The sequence below is a fragment of the Watersipora subatra genome, chromosome 6 (genome assembly GCF_963576615.1).
Source record: "Watersipora subatra chromosome 6, tzWatSuba1.1, whole genome shotgun sequence".
NCBI lineage: Eukaryota > Metazoa > Bryozoa > Gymnolaemata > Cheilostomatida > Watersiporidae > Watersipora > Watersipora subatra.
Window position 1 is genome coordinate 16,874,655 of NC_088713.1, and position 20,393 is coordinate 16,895,047.

Sequence of the window (20,393 nt, forward strand, 5' to 3'; positions counted from 1 at the left end):
TCAAATCTAGTTAAAAACAATCATTTTTCATAACACTCTAAATGTGGCTCTAAAAGATGTACAGCTTTGATAATTGTAAAGATTATCACTAATGTGCATAAATCAGTGAGTTCAAATCCAGTTGGAAACAATCTTTTTTCGTAACACTTCAAGTGTGGCTTTTGATAGATGTGTGACTTCAGGTTATAGTAAATATTATAGTTAATAAGTGTAATACATTTTAGCTAGAGGAAAAATTTAGAGAGAACGACTCAAGCACATGATAATAGTTATGTTTTCGTTTACAGAGCAGCGATGTTTACGGAGCAGTGATGTTTACAGAGCAGCGATGTTAATAGAGCAGCGATGTTTACAGAGAAATTTATATAGTATGTTTGAAGTCTATTTTTATTTTAAATTTTTATAGTATGTACGCCCAATCAACTATTTTAGGAAAATGTTTATTTATTTGAGTGATGAAATGATTCCAAGCAAGAAAAGGATTTACTCTATAGAAACAACTAAATTTTAATCATAATGCAAAAATGCAAATTTACTTGACATTGCGAACTGTGTTACTTTATTAATATACCTGTCTGTGTTAGTTGAGTTCAACTTTGCCCTCTACATGTAAACTGCTGTATATTCAGGAAAAACTCTGCAAGTCCAAAAATTACTAATGGGTTCACCATAAAGGTCACTGTCTAACCTAAGCTTGCTACAATTTAAAGAAACCGTATTACTGCTGATGACAAAAACTTTTCGATTAAAAAGTGAGTCTTGAAAGTGATTTGTTTCAGCTTAAATGTTATAAAAATAAAACATCTAAAAAAGCTAGAAGTTGGCATACTTAGCTCATAAAACTGCTGTGACACAGATTACAATCATATAAAGAATGAATGGTGAAAAAACCAACCATCATATCAAAGCTATTACCAAGTACAGGTACTGTATTATATAATAACTTATCATGAAAGTTACCAAAAATGACCAAGCCAGTCTTGAACCATGTTTTTAGAGATAACAGTATGATGTTTATTGGCTCCGTGATGTTTCCATACAGATTTCAACCACCTTAGCCATAAGACAAACTGTAGAAGTGGAAAATTAAAAAACTCAAGTGGCAGATGGACCATAGAAATAACTATTCTAATTTTTCATTTCTATTAAAGCCACTTGACCTACTAGCTTGTTACTATTTACGTAGATGAGAATAGGCATGCAAAAGCACACACTGATAGCTCATAGTATGAATGGAGAATTGCAATTATCATGGAATGTATCTCTTGATCAAATGTCTCACAATTGTGACCCAGGCAGTCAGAATGTACAATCGTGCTAAAACCACATTTTTGAGTTATTTAAAGAAATGAAATCAGCAAATTCTGAGGATTTTAATGCATTTTAAATTTTTTAAATCGGATTATTTATGCCCAGGTTATGCAGGATTTAGTAGAGAAGGTCTCGTGATGAACTAAAACTGTTGTTTTGAGTTTAAGCAGGATAAAGTTGGTGATTCATGAACTGTAAATCATGGTATTTGTTTACAAATCAAAATGCCATAGCAACCAACCACTTAATCTCAACCTATATTGATGAAACCTGGCATTATCTACAATAAAACCCTGAAAAAGATGATGGTTGCATTTTTATGTCCATTCGATTGACGGTTGACCTCCCAAAGGTCATGGTAAGGTTAACAATATATGTGGCTAAAAGCTCACCGTCCTGGAGTTTTTCATTAAAAGGGTATGCTTCAAACTGGGCACTTCTCATCAAGCTATATTGCTATGACCGCATATAATGACAGTCCAACAACTTAACAAAGTGTTGGAAGTGCATTCAGATTAGTCCACCTATACAGAAGGTCATGGTAAGGTCAAGGAAAAGTGAAAACAGGGGGCGTCAGGATGCGGAAATATCAACCCATCAAGTGACCATTCAATCTAGAGCTCTTTTTATGTAGTTTAACACTCACACAGTGTAGCACGAGTACGCGGCAGAGATTTATTGTAGTGCATTGGAGGGGTTTGTTTATTATGCTAGTGGCAATTTGTCCCAACACAACCATATTCAATGTGTGATGGAAACATGCAGTACCATCTCCTTTTTGGTTATTATCATTAGAGTTGTGTTCCCTTGTGTTATTTTATATAGTCACGCCCCTAGAGGAGGTTGGCCCTAGCCACCTCATTTGCATATCTGGTTATATTTAAGGCCGTGTTTATCGGCCTAGTAAGTTGTTCAATACATGCTTTGCATTTGGACCCACACTCTTCTGTTACTTGCGCAATACAGAATCACACTGAGCACTTACGTACTCCAAGCCTCAGTCCTTCGGACTGCGCTTTGGGAGTAGGGTTATAGATATACTGTCGACCCCGTCGACCTCAGGTCGACCTTGTCGAACGAGCATAATATCTCCCAGGGAGCAATTCCTGGTGTAGGTAGTTGTAATAGGCCGGTGGTGTAAGTCGACCTAGTCGCCTCCGCGTGTTGGTCTACCAGCGATACTTACACGGCCCCTGTGGAGGGTGAATGCAGACCGGTAGAGTAAGCCGACCCAGGTCGCCTCTACGTGTTGGTCGCAGGATCCAACACACTGGTGGCAGCAGTGGGATAAGACTGCGGTAATTAGGAATTATAAGACGAACCTAGTAACCATGCCAAACAGCCGACGGAATGCTACCAGAGATCTGGCTGAGGCAGAGTTACAGCAGGTCGACCAGATTGGTCAACTGACAGAGGCTATCACTAGAGCCTTACAGATACCCAGAGGGGGAGCCAGCTTCAAGCCTCCGAAGTTCGATGGGAGTGAGGATGTGGAGCTATTCATCTCCCAGTTCGAAGAGGTTGCGGAAGCAAATGAGTGGAGTGAGAAGGCCACGCTCCTCCACCTGCGGGAGACCCTGAAGGAGGGAGCCAGAGGTTGCAGTCGAGGGGACTCACCTGCCTCCATCTTCTCGGCTTTACGCATGAAGTACGGGCTCTCCCCGAGAGAGGCTAGGAGTAGACTCCACCTAAAAAGGGAACCCAAGACGAGCCTCCAAGAACATGCCATAGAGATGGAGCGTCTGGTGAAAATAGCATACACTGACCTCCCAGAATCCTACCAGTCCAGTATGGCCATGGATGCGTTTTCTCTGACACTGGGAAATACGCCCCTCCAACGCCACTTGTTAGCGATGAAGGCACAGAGCTTGGAGGAAGCAGTGCAGGCGGGGAACGAGTTCCTGCAAATCCAGCCCACTCTTCCTCGACCTGGTGCCCGACCCCTAATAATGACGGTGGAGGAAGAAGAAGTTACCCCCGCTACAGTCGCCCCCGTCCATTCGGACCCCCCATCAGCCACCTTGAACGACGTCCTGATGGCTATAAAGGGGTTAGCAGATGGACTGAGGGAAGGAAAGCTGTTGGGACAACGGGGAGTGGAAAAAAGGGGACCAAATTGTTGGGGTTGCGGCCAGGCAGGGCACACCCAACGCCGGTGCCCCCAAGCCTCCCAAGGACAACAGCCTCAAGTCACGAGGCCGGGAAACGGTTACCATCCACAGCAGTAGGGGGAAGTACTGACTGTGGATCAAATATACCCTTGCAAGGACAGTGGCAACAGCCACGACGGACTAGGCGACGCAGGCTCCCCCCCTGCTCGCCACCGGTCCCCTTGCATAACCAGTATCAACCCTTACCTGAGTGTGCAGGTCTCCCACTCTCAGAAGCCAAGGACGAAACATACGTCTGGCCAAAGCCGTCTCGGCCTTCCAAGAAGGGCCCCCAGAGGACTAGCAAAGCCAGACGGACCCACGGAGACGAGTCATGGAAGCCGCATAATAGCAGCTATTTCTTGCCAGGTCGCATCGGAGGTCAGCCTGTCCAATTCCTCGTGGACACCGGATGTACCTCTAATTTGTTGGGACGACATGTCTTTGAGCGGTTACCTAAAGATGTCAAAAGCAAATTGGAGGTCCGGGAGGACTATGGACAAATGGCAGATGGTACCCGGCTGCAGTTCCACGGACTCATCACTCTCCCGGTCAGAGTCAGGAGTGTCCAGGTTACTGTGTCTCTCGTGGTGTGTGCCCTGAAGGAGGATGCCATCCTGGGCATGCCTTTCCTGGTCGACCACCACTGCGAGATGAACTTTCAGCAACCCACATTGGTGTTAAATGGACAGAATTTGACGTGCACTGACCGAGAGGGTCGACCTCTGACAAGCAGCGTGCAGATAATGCGAGCCACAACGCTTCCCCCTCGAACCGAGGTCCTGGTTGCCGGACGTCTCACGTCCTCTTCCTATCAGCCAGTCGGGTTAATTGAGGGAACGAAGAACGGATATATGGTGGCCGCCAGCCTACACCAACCCGGTGAGAAGGGGAGAGTGGCCATCCGTTGTATGAACCCCACCGACCATCCCGTCAGTGTGACGGCAGGAACGGTCGTGGGGCAATACACTGGGGTCGGGCCGGACGAAATAGGGGCCCCCTGGACAGCGAAGGGAGAAGCCGAGGTTTCCAAAGAAACTCCCCCTCCTGTCTCCAATGTACCACCCCACATGCTGGACCTGCTCCGACAGGCGGCACCACATTGCTCGTCCCCTACCGAGCACCGAAGAATGGAAGACCTCTTGACCCGTTATGCGGATGTATTCAGCCAAGGGAGTGAGGACATGGGGCGTACCACCCTGGTACAACACGAGATCCCCCTCCTCCCAGAGGCACAACCCATCCGTCAACACCCGTACCGTGTAGGACACGAGAAGGAAGCCGAAATCGAACGACAGGTTTCGGCCCTGGAAAAGCAAGGCATGATTGAGCCCGCTCACGGGGCCTGGAGCTCTCCGGTGGTCTTGGTGAGGAAGAAGGACGGGGCGTGGCGATTGTGTGTAGACTATAGGAAACTTAATAGTGTCACTCGCCAGGACGCCTACCCCCTCCCCCGGATTGATGAGAGCTTGGACGCCTTGTCTGGCAGTAGGTTCTTCAGTACCTTGGACATGATGAGCGGGTACTGGCAGGTACCCCTCTCCGCCGAGGCCCAGGAGCGGTCGGCGTTCGCCACACGCAGTGGGTTGTGGAGGTGGAAGGTGCTCCCCTTTGGACTGACCTCCGCCCCAGCTACCTTCCAGCGGCTGATGGAACGTGTCCTCCAAGGGCTACACTGGAAAACTCTGCTGCTGTACCTCGATGACATCATCGTCATGTCAGCCGACTTCTCCAGTCATGTCACTAGGCTTACCGAGGTGTTGGAGCGATTGAGGCAGGCCGGGCTGAAATTAAAGCCCTCCAAATGCAGCTTGTTCCAGACCCAAGTCAAGTACCTGGGCCACATAGTCAGCAACACGGGGGTGGCTACCGACCCTGAAAAGATTCAGGCCATAAGTGGATGGGCAGCACCCCAAGATGTGACGCAGCTAAGGTCATACTTGGGTACCACTGGGTACTATCACAGATACGTGCCGGACTATGCCTCGGTCGCCAAACCTCTCACCTTGTTGACCAGCGAAGGGGTCCCCTGGAAATGGGGAGAAGAGGAACAGGAAGCTTTTCTTAGGCTCAAATGGTCGCTGACACACGCTCCAGTACTGGCATATCCCGACCCCTCCTTGCCCTACGTACTAGATACCGATGCTAGTAATGTAGGGACTGGGGCTGTGTTATCCCAGGTCCAGCAGGGCACGGAGCGACCCATAGCCTACTATAGCAAGACCCTCTCCTCCGCCGAACGCAATTACTGCGTAACCAGAAGGGAGCTACTGGCAGTGGTACAAGCTGTCCGGCATTTCCGGCCCTACCTATATGGCAGAGAGTTTACCATCCGAACCGACCATGCCTCCTTGGTTTGGTTGCACCGGAGGAAGGAACCCTCTTGCCAGGTGGCCCGGTGGCTGGAGAGTCTGGCCGAGCACAAGTACCGAATTATCCATCGAAAAGGCAATAAACACGGGAACGCCGATGGATTGAGTCGACGACAGTGCGTCGACTGCCGGCAGTGTGCTGCTATTGAGAAGCGGGATCAAGGGCCAACGAGGTCGCAAGTATGCGACTCTCTAGTAACCCCAGGAACGAATTGGGAAACTGCTGTGCCAGTGGACCAAGTTCCGGTACAGCCGCCAAGAGGCACCGGAACATCCAGTCCCAACCCCCGCCAGTTGGATGAGGATGAATGGCCTCAACTACCTGGCAACAGACCTGTTTTAGGGCACGGCCCCTCGACTCTCACACCAACCAGTCCAGTCCCGGTACGGCTGCCGGGCGGGGCAGGAACACCTAGAGTGTTGGACCACCCTCCCAGAAGGCCTCAGGATCCTCAGTTACAAGCCGTCAAGATAACTGGCGAAACCAAAAATTTGGATGGAACTAGTGAAAGTGTAGTCAAAAAGGTTCCAGAACAACTGACAGTGGTACAAACCCCGCTGGATGAAGTACGGGCACTACAACAGAGGGCCACTACCGACCTAGGGGTCATTTACCAAGCCGTCAGGGACCGGAGAGGAGTGGAAGAGGCCGTGCTACGAGTGGGCAGCCCCGAGCTGCAGCGATTGGCCCGGATGTTTCACCAGCTCCAGCTCGACGAGTCGGGCGTGTTGACTCTCCATCTTACCCAGAATGGGCGAGAAAAGGTAGTGGTGGTATGCCCGAAAACATTGAGACAGGAAATCCTGTGGAAAGCCCACGAGCAAACACACTGCGGGGTGGAGAAGACCTTGAAACGCGTCCAATTGGACTGGTATTGGCCGGGTATGGCCGGAGATATCCGGAGAGCAGTCCTCTCTTGCGAAGTTTGCCAGAGGGCCAAAACAGGAAAGGGGCGGACCTCCGGGAATAGACAACGGCTGTACGCCGGGAGGCCGTGGCAACGCCTAGCCGTAGACTTGGTGGGACCCCTGCCTCCGACCCCTCGTGGAAATAGTTGGGTGTTGGTGCTCACTGATCACTTCACTAGGTGGTCAGATGCTTTAGCCATCCCCGACGCTACAGCCCCAACGGTAGCCCAGATCCTAGACGAAAGGATATTTAGTTACTTCGGGCTACCCGAGATTATCCATACCGACCAGGGGAGCCAATTTGAGTCCTCATTATTCCAGGAGCTATGCGACTTGTGGGGAGTCGATAAGTCTCGGACCACCCCGTACCACCCCGAAGGGAATGGGGTGGTTGAGAGAAACAATCGTGTGTTGGGTGACTCCCTACGAGCTCTCTTGCTGGGCAGAGGACAGGAGGATTGGGACCAGCTACTGCCACAAATCATGAGGACGCTGCGAGGGTTACCACACTCCGCGACTAAAGAAACACCCAATTATCTGATGTTGGGTCGGGAACTACGTCTTCCTGACCAGTTGCAGTATGGGAATAGACTAGAATCATTCGCAAGCATACATGAGTATGTGCAGACTGTCCACGACCGGTTGATACAAGCCCATACTCTCCTTCGAGATAGGCAAAAAGAAATTGTGTCAACCGACGCGAGAGAGCCTCCGTTGTTCAATGAGGGTGACCTCGTGTGGTTGCTAAGCAAGCGGCGGAGAAGAGGGGAAAACCCGAAGCTAGCGGCCAAGTACTTGGGGCCCTATCGCGTGTTAAGGAGTCACGAAAACCACACTTACGAGATAGAGAGGTATGGACAGCGATCTATCCAAGCAGAGGGAAGGTTACGACTCTGTCGCCCCAGTCCGGTGCAACAAGGACGAGCCCCAGTTGAAGTCGAGCCTGCTCGCCGTCCCAACATGAGGGGCCGACCCAGAAGGCAAATCGCACGAGGAAACGATAACCCAGAAGTAGTTATTTCAGAGTTGCCCCTGCCTAGCCAACTAACGGAGTTGCGAATACCTCAGTCGCCAGGAAGGTCAGAAGCACTTCGAATTCCCAGGAGGGACTCCTTGGTTCCCCCAGGGGAGCATAATCCTACCTCGATGATTGACCCCGACCCTGGCGACGAGTTGGTACCCGAGGAAGAAAGAGCCACAGAAAATATGGGAGCCCAGGCTAGTGATACCGGGGCTGGGGATGCACCACGGCCCCAACGAATCAGGAGGCCTCCCGCGTACTTGGCCGATTACGACACTAGCACCGTCCAATCGGGAGAAGCCCTCGGAGTTCAAGGTCAGGAGGCGGCCATTTTGGGTCCCAGACAGAACGCGCTCATTACTTGTTACCACCTCGAGGCGCACACACCTATATCTTTTCTCAACATGGAAGTCACGAAAGAAACCGTGAAGAAGGCGGCACCGATCATCGGAGCTTTACCCCTGTTGCCAGAAGTAAAGATCCTGCCACTGGAGCTCCACCCAGCGCCGGGTGAAACCCTGGACGACTCAGAAACGGATTCTTTAGATAATCACGTTCCACACTCCCCACTACCGACCAAATGGATCGCGGCAGAGACAGCTAAAACGATCTCGAAACTATGTCGAGAGAAAGGTACTAACTGTCCATTGTGCCAACAACTACTCTCTACCCCTCGACGGCGCAGAATCCACATCGCCCAGCATTTTACACGCTTTTTCTGCAAATGTGGGAGAAACTCCACATCTCGAGATACTATTGCCAAACATCAGGCTCGGATCAAGGATGCCGAAGTACGGAAGGCGCACGGTGGAAAGGGAATTACTATATACGAGGTCGACCGAGATAGCTACCCGACCTGGAGCAAAAAGGTACAATTAAATAATCCTCCGGCCTTTGAAAAGCCTACACCCTACGGGCCAATTAAAACCAAGCCACCTACACGAAGAGAACCCCCGGCACCTCTCCCCTCTCCCCCGAAGAAGAAGTGGTACAGTCCGCCTAAGCTGGAACGACCGGTCCCAGCTCCTAGAAGGTTGACGACAATAGGCAGCATCCAGAGCCGGCTGGGGGACGTACGACCCCGGGTCACAGTGGACGCTTTACGAAAAGAGGCCTCCAACCTCCGACGGGCGGCTCGTCGCCTGGAGGACCTGGCAAATCGCATGTCGACCTCCTAGATGACCCGGTCGACATGATTTATCCGTATTTCCCTTGGTATTTAGTAATTGCAGTCTCTCATATTATTATATTCCCTTTTCTTTGTTGTTTTGTTGTAGCTAGTTGGTGTGTTCCTATATTTCTTGTATCTTTTTTTTCTTTTCTTGTGATTTTTTTTTTTATATATAGCCGGTAGTCGTCTATAGGGGCGGCGTGTGTGATGGAAACATGCAGTACCATCTCTTTTTTGGTTATTATCATTAGAGTTGTGTTCCCTTGTGTTATTTTATATAGTCACGCCCCTAGAGGAGGTTGGCCCTAGCCACCTCATTTGCATATCTGGTTATATTTAAGGCCGTGTTTATCGGCCTAGTAAGTTGTTCAATACATGCTTTGCATTTGGACCCACACTCTTCTGTTACTTGCGCAATACAGAATCACACTGAGCACTTACGTACTCCAAGCCTCAGTCCTTCGGACTGCGCTTTGGGAGTAGGGTTATAGATATACTGTCGACCCCGTCGACCTCAGGTCGACCTTGTCGAACGAGCATAATATCTCCCAGGGAGCAATTCCTGGTGTAGGTAGTTGTAATAGGCCGGTGGTGTAAGTCGACCTAGTCGCCTCCGCGTGTTGGTCTACCAGCGATACTTACACGGCCCCTGTGGAGGGTGAATGCAGACCGGTAGAGTAAGCCGACCCAGGTCGCCTCTACGTGTTGGTCGCAGGATCCAACACAAATGTTTCCTTCGGTAAGTCTTGATACGCAGTTCTAATGAGGCTTAATTGTTCAGACGACATAAAACTAGGGCATAATTCCCTACAATTCAACCCACTTATTAGTTTGATGTCAGCAGCTAAAATAAAAATGTTATCAGCAGTGATAGGCTGATCTTTGATAGGCGGTAATTTGATTTAATTCATTAGGATGACCGTTATTACTCGCATTATCGTTAGCAGCCTCATATTGCGTAAGAAGCTGTATTTCTAAGGTTGCCCTATTATTACAACCCTCCCTCATCCTCGCTTTCACTATGATCTGAGCCAGCTGACTCAGATTCTAAGTAGAAATACTCATCTAAATTAATAGCAGCAACGAGCCGTAATTTTTGCGATGGTTTTATTTTGTTCTAGCCTGAAGCATCAAAACAGGAAATAGCCACATACATGCGCGCACCCGTAGTTAGAGCCTATATTTATGATCTTGGGTTATGAAAAATTCCATAGCAACCACTGAGATGGGCATAGTTAAATGGCAATTATGGCTTTATGATTGGTCAGACACAAAAATAAACAAGACCACGTGAAAGAGCAGGGTTTAATGCACTATAAACCACTGTTTACTGAAATAGTGACGGTGAATCATACAATAGGTAAAGCACGCTTATCGTGCTATTGTGAACAATCCAATTACCGCACGATTGTACATTCTGACGGCCGGGGTCACAATTTATTAATTGTGACAATGACGACAGGTGCTTTATAAATGACATATGAGTTGTGACAATGGTGACAGGTGACTTATCAATGGAATATGAGTTGTGAAAATAGTGACAGGGTAACTTAGCAATGGAATATGAGTTTAGACAATGGTGACAGGTGATTTATCAATAGAATATGAGTTGTGACAATGGTGACAGAGATGACAGGTGACAACTCGCAACAGGCTGCAGCAGAGAGCCAAATTAATTACATGCAGAGTTATTAATAAGCACTCACTCCCCTACCTGCCCTGGCCTCAGCCTCTGTCCTCAGTGAAACCAAGGCTCCACTCTCCTTGCTTACATTACCCTCTGCTCTACGCTCTTCTTGCCTCCCTCTAGCAAAGGAGAGCTGCGTCGGACTTTCACCGACTGAGATGCGAATACCAAGAATAGTTTGTGGACGATCAACCTCCACCTCAATGATTGGCTTACTTGGGCAGAGTTCAGGATTGCAGTAGTCGAGTTGCTCAGCGAATCCAATACACTGTCTGCCACCATTTGCAGGAGCTGGATTACCACACAGCCTCTTCCGTAATCTTTGACCTCCACCACAGGATACAGTACACGTGTCCCATGACCCCCAGCTAGACCAGAACCCATGCACTACAATAACGATATATCCCCTTCATCACTTCCAACACAAGCAAGCATAGTTAAATTTCAGCATATTCAAACTAGTTAATTTTAAACCATAAATGGTTGCAAACTAACCAAATATTAAAATTACTTGACACAAGTTGCGGCAGCGCACAACTCTCACATATTTAATTTTTTATTAATGTACAAGAAATTCAACAAACTTTCAGCTTTTGCAATACAGTAATCCCTATTTTTGCAGTTAATCGAGCCCTGGGAAAAATAAAGTCACATTTTCATTAATCGTAAACACTTTTCTCATTTTTTTACGTTCATTAGACAATTTTGAAAGTCTAGATTGTTTAAGAAGAATGATGAAGAGTGTCACAAACACTTTAGACTTTTAAACTTTACAAGTTGTAACATAAAAATTGTGACAACTGCACAAAAAACCTCACAGAGGGATTTTACTAGTAGTATTTTAGTTTTTTTATTCACCTGCCTTAATCTTTAACGAATATTTTCAGCCGTGAAGTACTGAGGCTGCAAAAGCTGAACCCCAAAGTAGCAAAGGACTACTGTATAAAACTGTATATAAATATACTCATGCTACAGACGGTACTGTTTCGGCTATTGAAGCCTCATTAGTGCAACTCAGAGCTCAGGCAAGGGAGACAAATCCTATTTCCAATGAGAGTTGCCTTCCTGCCATGAAACAACTAAGTTGCCTCACAGACTATGTATGTATATGTATATATACATACATAGTATGTATATATACATATTATGTATATGACATAATACATGTCTATACATATACACACACAGACTATGTATGTATATATACATATTATGTATATGACATAATACATGTCTATACATATACATACACAGACTATGTATGTATATACATATACGGTATATATACATATGCATATATACCTTATGTGTATATACATATACATATATGTATATGTACTTACATATATTATTATATATATACATACATGTATATATGTATGCATACGTATGTATGGATGCAATATATAGAGATGAACGAGCAAGAAATTCATAAAGATACCTGGGCACTCAGCATTATTACACTGTCTCCTGTCGGTGTCTGCACCGTAACAAGGAAGACCTCCATTAGACGGAGATGGCTCTGAGCAAAATCTGTATCTCTCTTGATAGCCATCTCCACACGTCAAACTGCATGGTTGCCACGGTGACCATCGAGTCCAATTACCATCCACTATAACAAAAACAAAATCTAGTTAAACCGGATAGCTCTCCATTATACAATAGAAACAATTTTTACATGATAAGGAAAAAAGCCTCTGCGAGCAGAAAAAGTGGTATCGTCTGTCAGCAAGTTTGAGACATGAACTACACTAAGATGATGGTTGTGTGGTGTATGAAGAGTCTTCCTAAGGCTATTTCACTTTTTATTATATATTCATTTTAATTTACCTACTTAGCGTAAAGCTCTAGCATTGAGCCCTGCGATTATTGAGATTTTTTCCAATTTCTACACTAATTGTTTCCCAATCAATGAACGTGACAATGAACTATTTCATTTTCCTTGTATGAGCAACCCATCATTGGTATGTAAATGTTAAAGTAAATGCAGTCAAGCAGAAACAGTAATGAGTAGCATAGAACATTCTCCTAGTAGAGACTCGCGCGGTTGTGTGCAGAATTTTTTTACCTCCACTGGGGTGCGATTCGCCGAGTATTATTAATTCGGATCCATCAGCGGCGAGCATTTTTATGGTGTTGAATAGTACTCCCACAGCAAATGCTTTCACACAAATTTAGGGAAACGAAATGGCATCAAATGAGTTTAATTTTTACTGTATCTGATTCAGAGTGGAAGCAACTCCAAACCCATTCGAAGCATGGTGATGCAGTGTGTTAGCAATTTTATCAAAATAGATTAAACATCTATGGAGTTGTTTTATCCTGAGATTCCAGATAAAAAACCTTGGACATACATGCTCAATTGTAACCACTAAATAAGAGTTACTCAAACAAACCTGGGCAGGCAGGTACATCACATGCTTCCACAACCATTGGCTCTTCCGGACAGGGAGCTCCGCCATGTTTAGGAGCTGGATTGTCACAATATCTTCTTCTGACCCTCTCAGCTTTGCCACATGTAGCGCTGCACGTTTCCCATGGAAGCCAGTCACTCCAGCGGCCGTTCACTGTTGGGTAATATGCTTTTTAATCAAATGTGGTTTATATGATATTAGCAGATTTCAAATATATAATAATACAGTAAACTGAATTATAATACAGTTATACAGCTATATTATAATATAGCTTGATTATAATATAGTACAGAACATATAAACTATATTATATTAAATTATACTAGTAGCTTCAATTGCGCAATGGCAAAGACTACTTGTGTGCTACATTACTCTTGATTGATTTCACCTCCCTATTATTTTTCGGCAAATATCTAAAAAAAGAAGAAAAGTATGGCTTGCTGACTCTTACTTTTTGTTCTGTTTATCCAGACTTATTGGCTAGGTAAAGTCAAAATGACGACCTCTGGCACAAAAAATTAGACTGTGCTCTTTAGATGCATGCTGGTAGAGGAAATAGTCTTGCAATAAATTTAGATGCTTGCAGTAATAATTGACCTCAACTCACAATGACCAGATATATTCTAACCAAGGCTTAACCTTGCTAATACATTTTTCTCATCTGCAATAAATATTAATACGATATTAACTCTTTCACCGCACAACCTTTTTGCTTGTTCTCACAAAATTAGTTATTGCAGAAAAAGTTCCAGATGAGTACTTTGGCTGTAAAAGCTAAACTCTTTGTTCTCATGGTTCAATATTATGTTTTTAGAAATCAGCAGATTCTTTCAAACGAGAATCAAAGCATTTCAAGTGCAGAAGCTAAAATTAATATTTTTTCTAGTTTCACAAAGTTGGTTGCAAAAGAAAAATGCTATCATTTTCGCATTTTAGCCAAAAGTCGGGCCCTCAATCTCTAACAGAAATATTTGAGGCCAAACGTTAAAAAATTTCACTAGCATCAGCTGGAGAAATGTGTTTAGGCTGTCGTTGACAATTTTTTTCATCCATCTTAAACCAGAAATTAAAAGAAATAAAGACTGCGATTATATGCTGTGAATTCAGCGTGAAAAGAAACTGTTTTATTTTGTTTTAGTGAAATGAAGACACAATATGATAAATTTAAGATAAAAATTTGGGTAGATGTGGAAATCCTTCGGTTCTTGATAAATGACCTTGTAAAGGTACTAAGGTGAGTCATTATAACAGTTTACTGTCAAAATGAGCAACATCGGCAATCTGTTTGAACCACTTTCTGTAGTTAAAGCCGTTTACAATAACAGTTTTACCCTTTGCTGTTTAGTTACATTAATTTTTTTAATTTCCGATCTTGCCCTGAGGCAAAATTTTGCCTTGAGGCAAAATCTTGCCTAAATTTACCTCAATCTTGGGTTAATCTTTCACTAGCTGTGATTAATCCTAGTTAGAGGCATGTTCTAAAAATTCATATATTATTATTATTATTACCGGCACAATCCATGGGAAGACAAGCCTTGTTGACTTCAGCACTGCCAACACATTCCTGGCCTCCATTGGCTGGAGCTGGACTAGTGCATGTCCTTGACCTAGTCTGCAGTCCATAGCCACAAGTGACAGAACATCCACTCCAGCTTGTCCACTCTTCCCAGCCTCCATCAACTACAGGTATCAAGGTATAAAACTATTAACATTTGCAACGTCAAAAGTGGAATAATTGTTACTGGAGCTTAAAAAATAAATTGAAAGCATTAGCATTCAATCAAACGCTTCTATTCAATGCTGTCATTGAGCGGATGATTTGGAGTTGTGTGCACGTTGAGTTATCATGCGATACATGTTTTAATGGACATTTGCATGTTGCCGGTAAATGCTTACGCTTTGTCAAAACAGAAAAGATGTTGTTTTTATATCAGAGGTCATAGCAGCATACCTCTGTCTCGCAGCATCATGCTTTCGAAATAGGAGTAATAGCCTGAAGTACGGAAAGTGTTTAAAATGGAATAATTCACGCTAAATTTTCTTGCGCATTATTGGCAAGTGTCGTTTCCATCTTTTGAAAGCATGAAACAAAACTTCTGAAAAAAATTTGCGAGTAGCAAAACTCGCCATTTTATTTCCATTTCCATTTTGCAAATGATGCAAACGTGAGGAATAGCTGAGTCATGGAAACACAGTGATTGTAAAATGTTGACACGATCAAAGCCTACCCTGTATAAGGATGCTGACTTTCTTCAGCACCGAACCCATGCTGTTGTTGACAAGACAGATGTAGATACCAGTGTCTTCGGGCTGAGCAACTATAATCTGCAGAGAGTTATTCTGCAGCTGTGATATCCTCTCACTCGAGTTGCCCGCTAGAGTCTCGATATTGTCTCTCTTCCAGCTGACAGTAGGAATCGGGTCACCATATGCCGCACAATCTATTACCCTTGTATCTACCAATATAAAGTAATAATTATATAAAGTTGGATACTGCAGAGTTTGATGTGATCTGGAAATTTGTAAATAAAATGCATTTATAGAACTGTCAAATAGATAGTTATTAGTCAACAGCAGAACTTGAAGGTAATGGTATAAACAAAGCACCTGTATGCCATGGCATAGGCAAAGCACCTGTATAACATGGCATAGACAAAGCACTTGTATGCCATGGTAAAGCCAAAGCAACTGTATGCTATAGCATAGAAAAAGCATCTGTATGCCATGGTATCAGCAAAGGCCTTTTATACCATGGCATAGACAAAACACCTGTTTGACATGGCACAGGCAAAGTACCTGCATGTCATAGCATAGGCAAATCACCTGTATAACATGGCATTGACAAAGCACTTGTATGCCATGGTAAAGCCAAAGCAACTGTATGCCATAGCATAGAAAAAGCATCTGTATACCATGGTATCAGTAAAGGCCTGGTATACCATGGCATAGACACAGCACCTGTTTGACATGGCACAGGCAAAGCACCTGCATGTCATAGCATAAGAAAACTGACCTGACCAACATGTGACAATCCAAAAGTTCACAAAAATAAGTTTTGATGACTTTGATGTGCATGTTTACAATAAAAAGTATTATTTTAAATATATATTATGCTAACAGAAATGTGTATACAGAAGCCTACACTAATAAAGTCATATACATAAAAGTACACAATTATATACAGCCATACATCAACTAACAAATGAAGTTGTCCACCCTTGAAACGTATATATATAGGTATACTTACAGCCCTGTCTGACTATGACCTCAGCAGGGGGCTCAGAGGTAAAGACAGGAGGAGATCTGATGATAAGTTGAGCACTTCCTTCTGAGGTACCAGCATCATTGGATGCCACGCACTTGTACAACCCTCCGTCTCCACTCTAAGAAATACAGCTAAGTTTCATGGAGTGTAGCACTACACACAATGAAATACAGCTATGGAATTCTATTTTAAAGTTAACACTAGGAAATGGTGTAAATTTCCTAACACTAGGCATAGATATTTGAAATTTGTGTGTATCTAGTCATTTACAAATGTTCTTAAATATTTTGTGGGTTCAGGCTATTCAGCTTGTCTTGTGTTCGACATAGAAAATCGCAATTAAAAAATGACCACAAAATTTAGAGCAAAAATTCTTGCATTGGTTCGAATTTTCATTTGTAGCGATAACAAATATATATGCAACTTTCAAAACAAATAATTACAAAGCATCGTAATGCAAACAATAACTAGCAACCTCACAATGTCATACACTAGCAGTACGCATGGAGATGCCAGAGAATTCTTTCACTTTTAATAACATAGTTCACACGTGGGAGTTTGAAAAGCTGCTTCTCTGGAACCAGAGAGTGTTTTACAACCTTAGAAGCACACGCATGTAAAGTTTAGATGCAATCGGCCACAACAGACACACACACAAGGTCACAATGACAAAGCAAGATTTATTTCAAATAAACCTATACATCATGAGCAAACTCGTAATTTTTAAAGCCATACTCTAATAATAGACAAATCAAATATTAGTTGTAATTGGTTTCTGTGTTTCTGCAACTATTGAATATTCGTAAATGTTGAAAGTCCCTCAAAAAAGTTGTCATTAGAAAAACTGTTAACATTCAGACATACCTAATGTTATAGCATTGAAGATATGTGAAATATAATTGTGTAGCAGTTTGTTCTAAAAAACCAAATAAAGCCATTAGACTTTCTTTTGCATAGATGTCAAACATAATTCCTGTCACCTTCTACCCTAGACTTACACAATATCTGTAGCTAGAACCGAGCCAGCCTTTATTTAATGACCTTGAACTAATTATTTGTAACCACAATCCTACGATTCATATTGCATTAGCCTTGCAATATGATGTTTGATATATGGACTGGGTTCTCCTACATAAATACAGCAGTTTGTATGTCATAAAAATTGTTTAGTTTTTGCGAGCAGATAACTCTCATTTTTTATATATGTTATCACCAACTGTTAGGCTAGAGATGTTCTGTTAATTTTCTTTTATTCAATAAGTTTTAGTTGCCGATTTTATGAAAGATTTAGATTCAACTTATGGTTTCAATTAGATTTGACCAGACTATAAGCTCATTGATATGTTCTTGAACACTTTTTCAACTTTCAACTATTAAATTGATTAAAAAGAAGTGAGTGAGTATAAAATAGAAAGGAAAAAAAACAGGACTCACCACAGTGTTCTTAATGACAAGGGAGCCATTCTCCAGTTGTTGTATCCTGTTGCTCTGCAGAACTGGGCTGCCATCCTTAGTCCAGATAACCTGAGGAGGAGGGGTGCCCTGCACCGAGCATTCTAACAGAACCTGTGATAGTTGTAAACAGAGCTGAGGCTAAGCGGTTGCATAAGCAAGCATAACAATGTCTAACAAAACATAACCAACCTCAGTGAGCCTAAAAACAAAATTAGATTTGCCTCCCTTAGCTTAGATGATGCATGCAGGCAGACTGGCCTTACATTGAGGCTGCTTACCTTATAGGAGTAAATATAATGAGAAATAATGGAAAAATCAGCTCATTGTCATGTTTTTATGTCAGGAACATAAATTTTTGCATAAATTTGGAAATATACTAATTTGAGATAAGTAAACATAAGCAAGTAATAAAACTTTGAACTATCAAAGAACAATTACTAAGTTCGACAAGTAATGAATAAACAAAAACAATTATTTTCTAAAAAATTTGCACCAACTATAACACATGACAACAAGTGAAACAGAAATCTAAGCTAATGTCAAGGCCACTAGTGAGATTTTAGCTTCTGCAACCAACAACTGTATCAAACTAACCTGGTTAGATATCCTTACAGCCGTGTTACCGGGAGCCACGACCAGGCGAGGAGGAATGTTGACCTTGGCAGTGGCGATCTTCCAGACAACTCCGGCAGCATTTTCAGCCAGACACATGTAGGTGCCCGTATCTGAGACCCGTGCATCTTCCACGACTAGACTTGATCGACCAGCAACACTTGTTGGACTGCGAGATAAAAGTTTTGAATAAAAATTATTCAATTCCATGGTTCAGGAAGCCAAGTCTAAATTATTATATAAAAGCTTGGTTGACACTATTACTTTTCAGAGTGTGGCAGGAGTCTGTGGCAGCAAAACATAAGGATGTGTGACTAATTATCTATAGCTGTATATATCTATATATATATATATATATATCTCTCGTGTATAGAGAATTGGATTGCAAACCTGCGGTTGCAATTTTTGTGAGTTCGAGTCCAGCAAAATGCGAAATTTTAATATCCAAGATTTTAATAGCTGTAGCCGGACATACGGACAGATATCCAAACGAATGGGCAAACTGAGAAATGTATAGATATATATGCGACTAGTTATATCTATACATGTATATGTATATGTACTAGTACATGTTCCAGTTCCATGCACTGTGAGAGATCATCATGAGTAATTAATATGTGCATAAGTATCCCATGAAGTGGTAAGAGGACTAAGTGGTGTAGTGGTAGAGGGCTTGCCTTTGAATCTGATGCCTGTGCGAAGGATTTTTTTTAGCGCTCTTAGCATGGCTTCGGACAGACAGACAGACATGGGTCTCATTATAGTAAATATTTAGCTACATAAGTCAGCTGCATGGCAAGGCAATGTGGTTATTTTCCATTGCTTCCCCAGGTTTTCGTAAGGGTTGCCCACCCTTGGTTCAGTAGTAATTTAAAATCAAGGTTTTTTCATGCTATCCTGTAGCAGGCTTTGAACAAATGACCTGCCACTCCCCAATCCGCAGTGTTTACCACTAAACCTCAGCTATAAAATTCAGCTATAGTTTACTATTGGATGCCCCAACTCACCTTGCTATGAGGGTACCATTGAGCTTCCATACGAGGGAGGGGACAGGTATACCATCAGCCTCGCATTGCATGTAGATTCTGTCTCCCTCACTAACCTCCACAGGAACTGGGGCTTCTATTATCTTTGGAGGAACTAAAACCACCCAGAGATACCCTTACCAACTCTGACTAACCAAGTCGGACTACTGAAATTCGTTGTTAACGTACACTGTATATAAGCAAGTGACTATGAACTTATACATGTATGTAGAAATGTTTCAACTTTTGTTTTAGCTGCCATGTGGTATGTAGATCTTAAGCATTAAGTAGGGCGTGTCCACATGGCAGCTGAAACAAAAGTTTTAAAACGAACAAATCTCAGCCAAAGGAACAAATGTTTTAATGAAGAGCCACATGATTTTAAACTGAACTCAAGCAATTAACATCGTTTCAGCTATGTCGTGTGTTAAAATGAAGTAATTCCATTCCAACACTTTAAACAAAAGGAACGCTCGATAAAGCAATAAAGTAAAAACACATTCACAGAAATATGGCTTTGCTTTATCCAATTATTATTGCCAAAGTTGTGCAGATTGTACAGGCAGTCGTGGATGCTCAGCAAATGATAGAAAAAGTTTGACGGCTGCAATCTTTGATGTATCCGTTACCGCGACGATACCATCGGTTCACAGTGCACATAGTCGACAAATAAGCAGCGAGATGACAACCCTGACATACGACTATATAGGCTGAACCAGCCTTTAGAGCAATCAAGATAGTTTTGCATTTTGGAAATTCTGTAGTTTGTTTACAATCGCAACTATAGATCAAATCAAATTCAATCAAACCAAGAGCTCCTGCTCTGCCTAGGCGACCGAAAACCGATAGGACTAAAACTGGTCGGTTGCACACTTTCACGCTTCGACAACTTGAGCCGCTTCATTCATCCAAGGCTTCCAACATCAAATGGGTTGCTTCAGTTGCCGTGTGGCCACGCTTTTAATATGGAAAAATCCATTTCAGATGGAGCGAACACTTTA

At 43.4% G+C, this 20,393-nt stretch overlaps 1 protein-coding gene across 1 annotated transcript in view; it reads right to left on the bottom strand.

Moving 5' to 3' along the window:
- LOC137398081 (hemicentin-1-like) overlaps window positions 1-20,393 on the bottom strand; it is a 150,611-nt gene that overhangs the window by 27,425 nt on the left and 102,793 nt on the right. The window contains exons 48-56 of the mRNA XM_068084186.1: window positions 19,375-19,507; window positions 18,350-18,536; window positions 17,735-17,866; window positions 16,283-16,418; window positions 15,264-15,491; window positions 14,545-14,715; window positions 13,018-13,188; window positions 12,063-12,233; window positions 10,838-11,008 (exon numbers count right to left, since the gene is read on the bottom strand). Of these exons, the coding sequence (XP_067940287.1) occupies window positions 10,838-11,008; window positions 12,063-12,233; window positions 13,018-13,188; window positions 14,545-14,715; window positions 15,264-15,491; window positions 16,283-16,418; window positions 17,735-17,866; window positions 18,350-18,536; window positions 19,375-19,507 (1,500 nt within the window). The remainder of the gene's footprint in view (window positions 1-10,837; window positions 11,009-12,062; window positions 12,234-13,017; window positions 13,189-14,544; window positions 14,716-15,263; window positions 15,492-16,282; window positions 16,419-17,734; window positions 17,867-18,349; window positions 18,537-19,374; window positions 19,508-20,393) is intronic.